Source organism: Vipera berus, assembly GCF_964194415.1.
Source record: "Vipera berus genome assembly, chromosome: 13".
Lineage (NCBI taxonomy): Eukaryota > Metazoa > Chordata > Lepidosauria > Squamata > Viperidae > Vipera > Vipera berus.
The window spans coordinates 10257949-10273583 of NC_138216.1; the positions used below are offsets into that span (position 1 = coordinate 10257949).

The window sequence follows — 15635 nt, forward strand, 5'->3', positions numbered from 1 at the left end:
GCCCGCGAGAGCAGCGCCCGCAGCAGCGCCCGCAGCGGCCCCGGAGCAGCAGCAGCAGCAGCAGCCGCCGGAGGAGGAGCCCGGCGCCGGGAGGAACGGGCGGAGCGCTGCCGTGGCAGGAGGAAGGGGAGGGACCGGCGCGCTCCGGCTGCGGCGCCCGGGCGCAACGCCGCCGCCGGCAGGGCAGGAGGGGCGCCGGCTGGAGGGCTGGATGGATGGGTAGGGGGCCGCTGAGCGCGCGCCGGGGAGAAACTGCGGCCCAGGCGGGGGGATCGGGCAGGGGAAGAGGAGGGGGGCGCTGGGGGTGGGGGGGTGGGCAGGGGGGCGAGTCACCTCGCTTTGCGGCCGCAGTTTCTCACCTGTGGCCAGGCGGGCGGGGTATCGGAGTCAGGGGCAGGGAAGGGGGGGAGGTTGAGTGGGTGGCTGGGGAGGGGGTCGCTGAGGGCGCGCTGGGGAGAAACTGCGGCCAAGGCGGGGGGATCGGGCAGGGGCAGAGGAGGGGGGGCGCTGGGGGGGCGGGCGACCTCGCTTTGCGGCCGCAGTTTCTCACCTGCGGCCAGGCGGGCGGGGGATCGGAGGCAGGGGCAGAAAAGCGGGGGAGGGGGAGGCTGAGTGGGTGGCTGAGCGCGCGTTGGGGAGAAACTGCAGCCAGGAGGGGGGATCGGGCAGGGGCAGAGGAGGGGGGCGCTGGGGGGTGGGCTGGGGGGCGCTGGGGGAGCGGGCGACCTCGCTTTGCGGCCGCAGTTTCTCACCTGCGGCCAGGCGGGCGGGGGGATCGGAGGCAGGGGCAAAGGAGCGGGGAGGGGGGAGGCCGAGTGGGTGGCTGGGGAGGGGGTCGCTGAGCGAGCGCTGGGGAGAAACTGCGGCCAGGCGGGGGATCGGGCAGGGGCAGAGGAGGGGGGCGCTAGGGGGTGGGCTGGGGGGCGCTGGGGAGGCGGGCGACCTCGCTTTGCGGCCGCAGTTTCTCACCTGCGGCCAGGCGGGCGGGGGGATCGGAGGCAGGGGCAGGGGAGGGGGGAGGCTGAGTGGGTGGCTGGGGAGGGGGTCGCTGAGCGCGCGCTGGGGAGAAACTACGGCCAGGCGGGGCAGAAAAGGAGGGGGGCGCTGGGGGGGTGGGCTGGGGGGCGCTGGGGGGGCGGGCGACCTCGCTTTGCGGCCGCACTTTCTCACCTGCGGCCAGGCGGGCGGGGGGATCGGAGGCAGGGGCAGAGGAGCGGGGGGGGAGGCTGAGTGGGTGGCTGGGGAGGGGGTCGCTGAGCGAGCGCTCGGCCGGCGGGAGGGCGGGCGACCTCGCTTTGCCACCGCCGAGGAGTGGCTGTGCCCAGCCTCGCTGCCCGCCCCGCTTTGCGCCCAGCCGGCTCTGGTTGCGCACGGTCGGTTGGCTTAACGGTCGGGCGCGGGGAGTGGGGGGCGCCGCTGGGCAGGAACGGGGGGTTCCCGCGGGGTTTGGCTCGGTTGTGCCCGGGCTGCGGAGAGGCGGGTGGGAGATGTCGGTCGGAAGCGGGTAGACTCAAAGGATGAAGCGGAGCTTGGGTGGGGAAGCAAACCCCGGCTTGCTGAGGCTAACCTGGTTGGTGGACCTGGGGTGGGGGTGGGGCTGTTTCCGAAGTAAGCCTTGGTTGTTTGTTTAAAGTGCAGGTTGGATCCTAATGTTCCATCCCTGGAGGCTTTTAAGTAGAGACTGGACAGCCACTTGTCTGGAATGGCATAGGGTCTCCTGCTTGAGCAGGGGGATGGACTAGAAGACCTCCAAGGTCCCTTCCAACACTGCTATTCTGTTAAATTTTGATCGATTCACCAAAGTTGCACATTCTGACCTTGGGTCAGTCCCTTTCTCACAACCCTAGAAAACAATAGCAAATCACTGCCAAGAAAACTTCAGGCACTTATTATTCTTAATGAGTGCTAGTTTGTTGTAAGGGCTAAAAACTGGGAGGCACTGAGTTCCAGTCCTGCCTTGGGCATGCAAGCCAGTGACCTTGGGCCAGTCACTCTCTCTCCGCCCTTAGGAAGCAGGCAAGGACAACCTTTTCCCAGAAACATTGACAAGGAACTTGTATGGTCAGGCAGCAGGAGTCACCGTGGGCTGAAAAGCACAATAATAATAATAATAATAATAATAATAATAATAATAATAATAATAATAATAATAATAATAATAATAATATAAAAATACAATATAAATAACCCACAAAGTTGGCAAAGCTGTATGTTAGCGTGTCTGCACATCACAGTGCATTGGGATAAATCAGACCGCAATTACACCGAACAATTATAGCTTGAATGACAGGTGGCAAACCAGGGCGGCAAAGATCCTGTATTGAGCTAAATCTTGCTAGTTTCTTGAAAAGTCTGTGGCTGGTACCCTAAATATTAACCAAGTTTAGATGTAGAAAACAAGCGTTGGGCTTAGAATGTCTCAGATAGGATTGACTTGGCTTTCCAATTTCGGCCAGAGTTTATATAATAGCCAGTATTTCTCAAGCCTAGCAACTTGAAGATGGGTGGACTGCAACTCCCAGAATTCTCCAGCCAGCTAAGCTGGCTGGGGAATTCTGGGAATTGAAGTCCACCCATCTTCAAGTTGTCCAAGTTGAGAAACGCTGTTTTAAACAACCAAATATAAAAAGCAAATACGACCTCCCTGTCCTTAGCTACCTAATACTGTATTTTGATTTTTCTCTGTTCCAGGTGGCCTTAAATCATGTCAGGGAAAGGGGGAATTTATGCATGTGAGGATCCAGCCTCCTGGAAAGCCGTTTTGAATATTTACCAGGATGTGATTGCAGCTATGGGAAGCAAGGGGAAGAAACTAATTGCCTTGGATCAGTGGTAAATTACTGATGCGTCATTTGGAAGTTTAATGAAGGCATCAGCCTAGCAGACAATTTTCCATGTGCAAGAGGGGAAAAAATGCATTTTAAGATGGTTTGGGCACTACCACTGTGGGAATGGCCAGTTTTTGGCTTCCCAACCTTCAGCTTTCCCAAACGTTTCTTATCGGCCTCTACGTGAATTACAGTGATGAGCACACTCTCCTGGTTCGCACAGGATGGCATGTGGGAGGTTTGGGAAACGCTATGATAGAGCTTTCACATATATCTTTTAGTATCTTGTTTTTGTAATGATCTCATAGGCACCTGAGTAGTTCTTACTACCTATCCAATTATCACTATGTATCCTATTTTTTTGAGATTGATGGGGTTTATGTAATGTTGTATTTGGTATTCAGAAAAAGGAGGTGAATAAAAGTTCAGCGGGCAGTTGCTCAGGGTTTTTTGGGAGAGACGAGGCTGCCTGGCTGGTTCAGAGCATCTCTATCGACCCGGGTCTGAATTCTTTTCCCTACATACCACCCTCTTTCTTATTTCCATAAGCTTCTTAAAAAAATCTCCTTCTGAGAATGAGGATGGCTCTGTATGTTTTTACTGTTTTATTTTTCTTGTCTCCTTTCGAGGTATCAAGAGGAGTTGCCCAGAATTCTTGCAGGGTGCGAGGAAAAATACTTGACGAAAGAGGAATTGTTGAAACTCGTGCAATGGAAGCTGACCGTAGGTATTCCCCTCTGAAGTGCTAAACAGACTTGAGCAGTTCAACAGCAGGTGACATCTCAGTCTCAAAACCCATCTGTAAAATGGGTTTATTAAGGTTCCTTGGTGCTCTGTGAGCTTGCATGTATTTTTTTGCAGACATTTCATTACCCAAACTAGCTAACATCATCAGTGCACTGATGATATTAGTGTTGTGATTCAGGGTCAGCCTGTGGGTTCGGCAGTTGGAGGAGGAGGGGGGTGTTGAAGACCTTGCTGAGGGGGTTGAAGATCTTGCTGATGAGAGCCCTCAGCCAGGCCCCTGCCACTTGGTCACCACGGAGACCCAGCTGTGTGAGCCTGACAGCGTGGATGAAGATGACCCACAGCTGGCCCTGTTCAAGGACGCCCGACGCAGGAGGCAGTCAATTAGGAGTAAACAGAGGAAGGCAATGGGGCTTCTCGGCAGAGAGAAGCCACGCCCTGAACTCTATATAAGGGGAATGTGTGGGGAGGGCTGGTTTGCTGAAGGCAACCGCTTGGATAGTTCCTGTTTCTTAAAGCTCCTGTTTCTTGGTTCGTGTCTTGTTTGTTTTTGTAGCTATAAATTTGGCAGGCGTAATTCCAGCCTCTTGCCGTTTGTAAAGGGGTTGTCCCTGCCTTTTCTGCAGGGCCGGTAGCAGGCTGGTACAGAACAATTATTTAGTTTGGGTCATGAATTGTCTGCAAGAGAACAAGCAAGGTCAGAGAGCACCAAGGACCCCTCGTTTCAACCCTGAGCTACGCATATTCTCCTTTAATGGATATATTGTAGATGTGATTGGCATACTAGTGCAATCTCCTTAATAGGTTGGTTCAGCTTTCGCTTCGTAAGCATTTGTTGTTGTTGTTAGCTGCGAAGTCGTGTCCGACCCATCGCGACCCTATGGACAACATTCCTCCAGGCCTTCCTGTCCTCTACCATCTTCTGGAGTCCATTTAAGCTCACGCCTACTGCTTCAGTGACTCCATCCAGCCACCTCATTCTCTGTCGTCCCCTTCTTCTATTGCCCTCGATCTTTCCCAGCATTAGGCTCTTCTCCAGTGAGTCCTTCCTTCTCATTAGGTGGCCAAAGTACTTGAGTTTTAGCTTCAGGATCTGGCCTTCTAAAGAGCAGTCAGGATTGATCTCCTCTAGGACTGACCGGTTTGATCGCCTTGCGGTCCAAGGGACTCGCAGGAGTCTTCTCCAGCACCACAGTTCAAAGGCCTCAATTCTTTGGCGCTCAGCCTTTCTTATGGTCCAACTTTCACTGCCATACATTGCAACTGGGAAGACCATAGCCTTGACTATACACACTTTTGTTGACAGGGTGATGTCTCTGCTTTTTAGTGTGCTGTCTAGATTTGCCATGGCTTTCCTCCCCAGGAGCAAGCGTCTTTTAATTTCTTGGCTACAGTCCCCATCTGCAGTGATCTTGGAGCCCAGGAAAATAAAATCTGTCACTACCTCCATTTCTTCCCCATCTATTTGCCAGGAATAGAGAGGGCCAGATGCCATGATCTTGGTTTTCTTAATGTTAAGTTTCAACCCAAGTTTTGCATTCTCCTTCTTCACCCGCAACAAGAGGCTCTTTAGTTCTTCTTCACTTTCTGCCATTAGAGTGGTATCATCTGCGTATCTTAGGTTGTTGATATTTCTTCCGGCAATCTTAATTCCAGCTTTTGATTCATCTAGCCCTGCCTTTCTCATGATGTGCTCTGCATATAAGTTAAATAGGCAGGGCGACAGTATACAGCCTTGTCGGACTCCTTTCCCAATTTTGAACCAATCAGTGGTTCCGTGTCCAGTTCTCACTGTTGCTTCTTGGCCCGCATATAGGTTTCTCAAGAGACAAATAAGATGGTCTGGTACTCCCATCTCTTTAAGAACTTGCCACAGTTTGTTATGATCCACACAATCAAAGGCTTTAGCATAGTCAATGAAGCAGAAGTAGATGTTTTTCTGGAACTCCCTAGCTTTCTCCATGATCCAGCGTATGTTGGCAATTTGATCTCTAGTTCCTCTGCCTCTTCGAAATCCTGCCTGCACTTCTGGTAGTTCTCGATCCACATACTGCTGAAGTCTAGCTTGTAGGATTTTAAGCATGACTTTACTAGCATGAGAAATGAGTGCAATGGTGCGATAGTTTGAACATTCTTTGGCACTGCCTTTCTTTGGAATTGAAATGTAAACTGATCTTTTCCAATCCTGTGGCCATTGTTGAGTTTTCCAAATTTGCTGGCAAATTGAGTGTAGCACTTTTACTGCATTGTCTTTTAAGATTTTGAATAGCTCAGCTGGAATACTGTCACTTCCACTAGCTTTGTTGTTGCTCAGCTTTTCTAAGGCCCACTTCACTTCACATTCTAGGATGTCTGGCTCGAGGTCAGTGACCACCTCATTGTGATTATCAGGGACGTTAAGCTCATTCTTGTATAGTTCTTCTGTGTAATTTTGCCACCTCTTCTTAATCTCTTCTGCCTCTGTTAGGTCCCTGCCATTTTGGTCCTTTATCATGCCCATTTTTGCATTAAACGTTCCCTTCATTTCTCCAATTTTCTTGAAAAGATCTCTGGTCCTCCCTATTCTATTGTTTTCTTCTATTTCTTTGCACTGTTCATTTAAGAAGGCATTCTTATCTCTTCTAGCTATTCTCTGGAATTCTGCATTCAATTGGGTGTATCTTTCTTTTTCTCCCTTGCCTTTCGCTTCCCTCCTTTCCTCAGCTATTTGCAAAGCTTCCTCAGACAGCCATTTTGCTTTCTTGCATTTCTTTTTCTTTGGGATGGTTTTGGTTGCTACCTCTTGTACAATGTCGCGAACCTCTGTCCATAGTTCTTCAGGCACTCTGTCTATCAGATCTAATTCCTTAAATCTATTTGTCACCTCTACTGTATATTCAACAGGGATATGATTTAATTCATACCTGAGTGGCCTAGTGCTTTTCCCTACTTTCTTCAGTTTAAGCCTAAACTTTGCAAGGAGAAGCTCATGGTCTGAGCCACAGTCAGCTCCTGGTCTTGTTTTTACTGACTGTATAGAGCTTCTCCATCTTTGGCTGCAGAGCATATAGTCAATCGTAAGCATACATGCTGTTTAATGGGCAGTCAGTGGTCTGAGATGGTATAGGGTCTCCTGCTTGAGCAGGGGGTTGGACTAGAGGACCTCCAAGGTCCCTTCCAGCTCTATTCTAATTCTAATTCTTATTCTATTTTCTCTATCCTATCCTATCCTATCCTATCCTATCCTATCCTATCCTATCCTATCCTATCCTATCCTATCCTATCCTATCCTATCCTATCCTATCCTATCCCAATATCCTATCCTATCCTATCCTATCCTATCCTATCCTATCCTATCCTATCCTATCCTATCCTATCCTATCCTATCCTATCCTATCCTATCCTATCCTATCCTATCCTATTCTATTCTATTCTATTCTATTCTATTCTATTCTATTCTATTCTATTCTATTCTATTCTATATTCTATTCTATTCTATTCTATTCTATTCTACCCTACCCTACCCTACCCTACCCTACCCTACCCTACCCTACCCTACCCTACCCTATCCTATCCTATCCTATCCTATCCTATGTCAGGATTGAGACTAGAAACATGAAGTTTGAAGAAGAGACAGAAGGCTTAACCCCAGCACTGAGGAAAGACAAACGATGGCGAAATTGTACAGTTAGCAGAATGAAACCACGCTAAACATTTGCAGCTCAGACTCGGAAGCTGATCATTTCTGCTTTTGGTCTTTCCAGAGAGGAAAATTTCGGCCTCGCTTGCAGCAGCTGGTGGCAGCTAATCCAAGAGAGAAGGTGGAGGAACATACCCAGAAAGCTTTCCATCAACTCCCAGATGTAGAAGCTGCCGTGAAGGAGTTGAACAACCTGAAGGGCGTCGGACCAGCCACGGCTTCAGGTACAGAAATAGGAAGGTTACAAATCTGGAACTTACAGGATACAGAATAACAAAGAGCCGGAAGGGACCTTGGAGGTCTTCTAGTCCAACCCCTCTGCTCAAGAAGGAGACCCTTATACCATTTCAGACAAGGTGGCTGTCCAATTTCTTCCTAAAAACCTCCAGTGATGGAGCACCCACAAGAATAGAATAACAAAGAGCCGGAAGGGACCTTGGAGGTCTTCTAGTCCAACCCCTCTGCCCAAGCTGGAAACCCTATACCATTCCAGACAAATGGCTGTCCAGTCACTTCTTAAAATCCTTCAGTGTTGGGGGCACCCACAAGTTCTGGAGGCAAGCCATTCTGCTGGTTAATTGTTCTTACTCTCAGGAAGTTTCTCTTTAGTTCCAGCTTGGATCTCTGTTTTGATAAGCTTCTGCCTGTTACTTCTTGTCCTGCCCTCAGGTGCTTTGGAGAATAGGTCAGTCCCCTCTTCTCTGTGGCAGCCCCTCCATCCATGGAGATTTTCAAGGAGAGATTGGACAGCCATTTGTCTGGAATGATAGAGGCTCTCCTGCTTTTGTAGAGGGTTGGACTATAAGACCTCGAAGGTTTGTTTGTTTGTTTGTTTATTTATTTATTTATTTAAATTTTTATACCGCCCTATTCCCGAAGGACTCAGGGCGTTTTACAGGGCAGCATAAAATACAATATAAAAATAATATAAAATTAAAAAAGATTAAATTACTTAAGCCCAACAATTAAAACAATATTAAAAGCTAAAACCCCTTCAGTCCAGGCCCGATAAATCAAAAAACCAGGTTTTCAGGTCCCGGCGAAATGAACGCAGATCGGGGGCGGTCCGAAGTTCCACCGGTAAATCATTCCAAAGGGCAGGCGCGCCCACAGAGAACGCCCTTCCCCTGGGGATCACCCGCCGGCACTCCTTAACCGCCGGCACCCTGAGAAGGCCCTCCCTGTGGGAGCGCACAGGACGATGGGAAGTTGATGCCGGCAGCAGGTGCTCCCTTAGATAATCCGGACCCAAGCCATTGAGAGCTTTATAGGTCATTACCAGCACCTTCCAACTCTCTTATTCCTCAATAACGTTTTTCTACGTTCTGTGATGGCTGTTTTCTGACATACCTATGGATCAATTCTTCATAGCCATCTTCCTCTGAGTCCGTGTATTTCCACCGTGATGCAAGGCGGAAAGGCAGAGATGAAGCAGTCCAAAGAATAAACAGATTCTAAATCTAATCAATAAAAAGAATAGGAATATCGGGCAGGGAGACTTTACACACTAACACTTCTCTCCCCCCCCCCAGATATTTCTCCCATAGCTCTGTGTTTTCGCTTCTGTTTTTAGCCATTCTCGCTGCCGGAGCACCTGAAATGGCTGCATTCATGGCAGATGAAGTGATGGAGATCCTTCCAGGCCTGGGTCCTCTCCAGTACACCCTGAAACGTTATCTGCTTTATATGGACAAGATTCAGAGCTGTGCCGAGAAACTGAATAAAGGCAAGGCCATTTTCTCTGTTCTCCCCATTATAAAAAAGATGTTGAGGCTCTAGAAAGAGTACGGAGAAGAGCAACAAGGATGGTTAGGGGACTGGAGGTTAAAACATACATAGAACAGTTGCAGGAATTGGGGATGTCTAGTCTAACGGTCTTGGTTATGATCTTTAAGTCCTTACATGGCATGGGTCCGGGTTACCTCAGGGACCACCTGCTGCCGGCGTCAACTCCCCTCCGCCCTGTGCGTTCCCACAGAGAGGGCCTCCTCAGGGTGCCTCCGGTAAGGGAATGCCGACTGGTGGCCCCCAGGGGGAGAGCCTTCTCTGTGGGCGCTCCGGCACTATGGAATCAACTGCCGGTGGAGCTCCGGATGACATCAGACCTCCGAACCTTCCGTCGCGGCCTGAAGACCCACTTATTCGAATTAGCTGGTCTGGCCTGAAGGGGGAATATGGGCTTTTAAAATTGTTGTTTTATTATTGTATTATTGTTTTATTTGGGCATTGGTTTAATCTTATTTTAACTTTTGTATCGTAATTTATATATGCCCTGTGAACCGCCCTGAGTCCCTAGGGAGAAGGGCGGTATATAAATTAAATAAAACTAAACTAAACTAAACTAACGAAGAGAAGGACCAGGGGTGACATGATAGCAGTGTGCCAATATTTGAGGGGCTGCCCCACAGAAGAGGGGGTGTGTGTGTCACCCTATTCTCCAAAGCACCTGAAGGCAGAGCAAGAAGCAATGGATGGAAAATAATCCAGGAGAGAAGCAACTTAGAAATCAGGGGAAATTGCCTAACAGTGAGAACAATGAATCTTGCTTCCAGAACTTGGGGCTGCTCCATCAATGGAGGTGTCAACGCTGCTAACAGCTGCTAACATCGAATGTTCTTGCTTGACAAGAGATGAAGAAGCAGCTATTTCATATGTTAAACTTGTGTATTGCTTTAAGAGATAGGGTTAAGCCTGGGAGGAGGAGGATTGTACCTCAAGGCCGTCTGAAATTAAAGAAGATAAGAACTTGGCGGAAGGGAAACTGATTCTTTAAATTTAATTGGAGAATATGACTAATGACAAAATTAGAAAGGTGGAGAATTGTGTTTTAATATATTGTGCAAGGGGCGGAGATTTCAGATTCCAGCTTCCTTCGAGCAAGCATTTGCCAGTGTATTAGGCTAAATAAAGGACTTTTAAGGTAAACAATACCTCAGAGTCACTTGAAAACTTGACAGGAGGCTTTTAAGAAGAGATGTTTGTCTGAAATGGTATAGGGCAGGGGTAGGCAACCTTAGCTCTTTTATGACTCGTGGACTTCAACTCCCAGAATTCCTGAACCAGCATGAAACGCTTGGAAACCTCTCCCTTTCCCCTCAGCATGGCTGGCTCAGGAATTCTGGGAGTTGAAGTCCACGAGTCATAAAGCGGCCTAGGCCTAGGCCAGGGGTAGACAACCTTGGCTCTTTTATGACTCGTGGACTTCAACTCCCAGAATTCCTGAGCCAGCATGGCTCAGCTTGGAAACCTCTCCCTTTCCCCTCAGCATGGCTGGCTCAGGAATTCTGGGAGTTGAAGTCCATGAGTCATAAAAGAGCCAAGGTTGCCTACTCCTGGTATAAGGTCTTCTGTTTGAGCGGGGTGGGTGGGTGGTGGACTAGAAGATCTCCAAGGTCCCTTCCAACTCTGTTATTTTGTATTCTGTATTTTGTTAGGTGACACCACAGAAACCTGGACGGCTCACCTGGTGGAAAAATGCCTCTGGACCTGGGCTTTAGCTAAAAAGCTGGGTTTGCCCTCTTTGCCGATGGTGAGCCAAGAGGAAGACCAGGGAGAGGGTGGTGAGCAAGGAGGCCGAGGCCGGAAGAAGCAGAGAACCAGATGAATGCTTCCCAGCTGCTGCGATTGTGGCATCAACACCTGCTCCTTGGCACGTGAATGGCAGAGTTGAGCCAACACACCCGAGGGAAATTTGCTCGCTTTGGGAACCAACCACACCAGCCCACAACAACCATCCACAGCACAGCTTTCTCACAAACAGAATGTGGCTTGTGTGACACAAGAGTGCTAGAAATCCTGCTTGGTCTTCTTTCAAAGGATCAACAGGGATGTGTCCAAATGTTCCTGTTTTAATAATGTTGAAATGGATGGTTCTCTCAGAAGCAGCCTTACCTTACTTGCCCCCACCTCCCTTGCTTGGTGGGGCATGGAACTCCATTAGATCTAGAGCGCCATTGGTTGATATAGGGCAGGGGTAGGCAACCTTGGCTCTTTTATGACTCGTGGACTTCAACTCCCAGAATTCCTGAGCCAGCATGGTTCAGCTTGGAAACCTCTCCCTTTCCCCTCAACGTGGCTGGCTCAGGAATTCTGGGAATTGAAGTCCACGAGTCATAAAAGAGGCAAGGTTGCCTACCTCTAATATAGGTTGAGCCGTGGTGGCGCAGTGGTTAGAATGCAGTACTGCAGACTACTTCAGCTGCCTGCCAGCTGCCTGCAGTTCGATTCTCACCGGCTCAAGGCTGACTCAACCTTCCATCCTTCCGAGGTCGGTAAAATGCGGATCCAGATTCTTGGGGGGGGGGGGGAAACAGGCTGATTCTGTAAACCACTTTGAGGGGCTCTAAAGCATTGTGAAAGCAGTATATAAGTCTAAATGTTATTGCCATATTAGGAGTTAAAGATTTAATGGAACTGACTGGCTGATAATGTGCTGTATACGTGGAAATAGTTTTCATAGAAGTCAGGGGTTTTGTTGAGCTAAGCTTTCCTCTCTTATTTTTCAATAAAAGGGATTAAATGATACGAGTAAACCTTGAAGAGTTACAAAATAAAAAGCTACATCAAAAGGTGCGGGAAAGAAGAAGAAAGAACAAGATAAAAATAGGGGGGAAAAAAAGAAATAGCCGCTTCCATCCTCAGTCAGTAGAATCAAGATTAAGAACTTGGCACAATCTCTTAAAACAAAAGCCAGGATCTCTTTATTCCGTACCTTCCTCCAGTTTGCATAAATGCACCTCTAAAACCTTGTCTCTCCCTGTTGAACTGCAAAAGTCCAGTAGGTAGCATCGGAAATGACAACATCAGGATTACAAATGACAGCTGCTGACACCCAACCCGAATCCATCCTTTGCCTTTAACAAATCCCCCGTTCCTCTCTTCAAATACAGGTAAGTCCTTGACTTACAACCACATCTGAGCCCAAAATTGCTAAGCAAGACTGTTTGTTCAGTGAGTTTTGCCCCATTTTACGACCTGGAATCACTGCAGTTGTTAAGCAAGCAACACAGTTGTTAAGTGAATCTGGCTTCCCCATTGACTTTGCTTGTCAGAAAGTCGCAAAAAGGGATTACTTGACCCCGGGACGCTGCAACCCGTCATAAATACATGGTAGTTGCCAGGGTGCTGAATTTTGATCACGTGACCACAGGGATGCTGCAAAGGTCCTTAAGTGTGAAAAAATGGTTCTAAGTCACTTTCTTCAGTGTAACTTCAAAAAGTCACCAAACGTTTGGTTCTAAGTTCAGGAATACCTGTAATCAAAATACAGTTCCAGTGAAATTGAGTTTTTCAAAGGCGTGGGAGCAAAGAGGGAACTATGTGGTTTTTCCCTCAATTGTCTGGGGCACTGTTTCTCAACTTCGGCTGCTTGAAGATGGGTGGACTTCAACTCCCAGAATTCTGCAGGCAGCCTGAAGAATTCTGGGAGTTGAAGTCCACGCATCTTCAGGTCGCCAAGGTTGAGAAACCCTGCTTGGAATGACATGATGCTTCTCTATTGCTAGAGGGAGCCTCTGTCTCAAGATACCAACTTCCAACAATTCTTAAAGCCTGCCTACTTTCCTATCCGGCTGATTAATCTGAAAGCTTTCCTCAAGTTGCTCAGATGCCGTGATGTGTCTACACCTACAAAGATCAGAATCGTGCAAGCCACGATATTCCTTGTGATATTCTATGGAAGCAAAAGTTGGACTTTATAGCAGCAGGATAAGAAGAGTATTACAGACTAGAAGAGTTGGAAGAAGCTTTCTTTTGTTGTTATTTTTGACTTTTGTCGCAAGCCTTAGGTTCATTTTGAGCCTTAGCTTTCCTCACTTCATCTTTGCAGGCTCGGGCTATTTGCTGATATTCTGCCTCAGTTATGTGCCCCTCTTTCCACTTCTTATACTTGTCCTTTTTTGTCTTTCAACTTATCAGAGAGTTCTCTATGCAGCCATGTTGGTTTCTTTTGAGAGCTGCTATTTCTCTTCTTCATTAGTGTTGTGCTTAGACTGGGCTTTTATAATCTCACACTTCAAAATTTCCCAAGCTTCATGAGTTGTTTTCCCCTTGAGGATTCTCATCCATGGAATCCTTCCCAAGCTCTCTCTAAGCTTATTGAAATTAGCTCTCTTAAAGTCCAAAATTCTAGTTTGACTACGATCTATTGCTTGTGCTTGCATAATTTCTTGACAGTGAGAACAATCAGTGAAATGGCTTGCCTCCTGGAGTTGTGGGTGCTACAACACTGGAAGTTTTCAAGAAGAGACTAGACAGCCATTTTCCTGGAATGGTATAAAGGTAAAGGTAAAGGTTCCCCCGCACATGTGTGCTAGTCGTTTCCGACTCTAGGGGCTTGTCCGAGGACGTCTCCGTGGTCATGTGGCCGGCATGACTAGACGCCAAGGGCGCACGGAACACTGTTACCTTCCCACCTTCCCACTTCTACTTGCATTTTTTACATGCTTTCGAACTGCTAGGTTGGCAGAAGCTGGGACGAGTAACAGGCGCTCACTTTGTTATGCGGCACTCGGGATTCGACCCGCCAAACTGCCGACCTTCTGATCAACAAGCTCAGCGTCCTAACCCACTGAGCCACTGCGAATGGTAGAGGTATTCTAATTCAACACCTCAGCCCCACCCCCCATCCAAGCAGAAGACCCTATACCATTCCAGACACATCACTGTCCAGTTTTTTCTTGAAAACCTCCAGTGTTAGAGCACCTAGAAACCCAGGAGGCAAGCCGTTCCACTGATTAATTGTTCTCCTTGTCAGGAAATTTCTCCTTAGCTTTACGTTGGATCTCTCCTTGATTAGTTTCCATCCATTGCTTCTGGTGCTTTAGAGCAGGGGGTCTCCAACCTTGGCAACTTTAAGACTCGTGGACTTCAACTGGCTGAGGAATTCTGGGTGTTGAAGTCCACAAGTCTTAAAAGTTGCCAAGGTCGGAGACCCCCTGCTTTAAGGAATAGGTCAAAGCCTATTATTATATTATATTGACAACTTTGAACTTTGTTGTTGGACAAAAGTTGAAAACAGCCAAGAAGACAAATGGGCGGCTCCTCAAAGAAATCAAGCCAGAATTCGCACTCCAGGCACAAATGACCAGACTCAAATTATCCGACTTTGGACACATTGTGCGAAGACCCAGTTTCTCTCTTGAAAAGCTCTTGTGTTAGAAAAGGTAAGAAGAAGGGATCAGCAGCAAGATTGATGAGGGTATTTTTGGAAGAGCTGAAAGAATAAGTTAGGGATAGATTCTCATGGGAAGAAAATCTACGGCATATGGTTGCCAGGGGTTGAAAGCAACTTGATGGGGTCATAATTATTTTTTTTAAAAAACCTGCTATGTGCCATTGAAGGATCTGAGCTGAGATCCATTACTTCTCATCATTGGTGAACTGGATTTAACTTGGACATCGTATTTCCCCCAGATACAAATTCTTGTTTGTTTGAAAAAAATAAGTTTTTATTAATAAAAAGAAACTAGAAGGAGATTGTATGTGCGTGTTATGGAATTAACTTTTAACATGAGGAAGGGGAATCCTTACATACCTATTGGATCCACCTAAGCTTCTTGTAGCCTCTGGTGAAGGAAACATGAAATAAAATAAATAAAATAAATAAATAAACCTTTATTGTCAAAGTACAACATGTGTACATTAAGATTAGCTGAGCCTCCCCCCGTGCTCTCTCCCCCCAACACACAGTGACAACAAACCCTCCATCCTACCACCCCACATGAACCAACTACACCACACACCGGCCTCCCAAGTCAATTCTGCGTAAGTTCACAGAGATTATGTCCCATTCAAAAGCCTAACAGCCCACGGATAAAAGCTATTTTTCAGCCTGTTGGCACGGCTGGCTATACTCCTATATCTCCTACCAGATGGTAGGAGAGTAAAGAGATACCGTCCAGGGTGTGAGTCATCCCTGAGAATCTTCCTCACTCTTCCAAGGCAGCGAGCCCTGGCGAGGTCATCCAGTGGTGTCAGGGAACAGCCCACAATGTCTTGTGCTGTGCTCACCACCCTCTCTAATACTTTCCTATCCGCGGCTGTCAGACCAGCATACCAAACCACAATACCATACGAGAGGATGCTCTCTATGGTAGACCGGTAAAAGAGGGTCATTAGCTGTTGTTTTACCCTGTTCTTCCGCAAGACCCTAAGAAAGTGAAGCCTCTGTTGGGCCTTTCTAGCCACCTGAGTTGTGTTAACTTTCCAGGTCAGATCTTCACAGAGTCCTTGAGATTCAGGTGGTATATACGTCTAAATTATTATTATTATTATTATTATTGTTATTATTATTATTATTATTATTGTTGTTGTTGTTTTGTTGTTGTTGTTGTTATTATTTTATTATTTTATTATTTTATTATTATTATTATTGTTGTTCC

At 47.6% G+C, this 15635-nt stretch overlaps 1 protein-coding gene across 1 annotated transcript; it reads left to right on the forward strand.

Annotated features, from left to right (window-relative positions):
- The first annotated feature begins 162 nt into the window (after positions 1-162).
- Positions 163-11860, forward strand: LOC308674093 (uncharacterized protein). The gene is made up of 6 exons (XM_081338293.1): positions 163-219; positions 2692-2832; positions 3458-3551; positions 7319-7478; positions 8828-8980; positions 10689-11860. Exons 2-6 carry the CDS (start codon positions 2705-2707, stop codon positions 10856-10858), a joined length of 705 nt encoding a protein of 234 aa, XP_081194419.1. The 5' UTR covers positions 163-219; positions 2692-2704; the 3' UTR covers positions 10859-11860.
- Positions 11861-15635: the final 3775 nt, after the last annotated feature.

Coding starts and splice junctions, on each gene's coding strand:
- LOC308674093 (XM_081338293.1), top strand. CDS start 2,705: ATGTCAGGGAAAGGGGGAATTTATGCATGTGAGGATCCAGCCTCCTGG. Junction 3,552..7,318: donor TCGTGCAATGGAAGCTGACC/GTAGGTATTCCC, acceptor TGGTCTTTCCAG/AGAGGAAAATTTCGGCCTCG. Junction 8,981..10,688: donor TGCCGAGAAACTGAATAAAG/GCAAGGCCATTT, acceptor GTATTTTGTTAG/GTGACACCACAGAAACCTGG.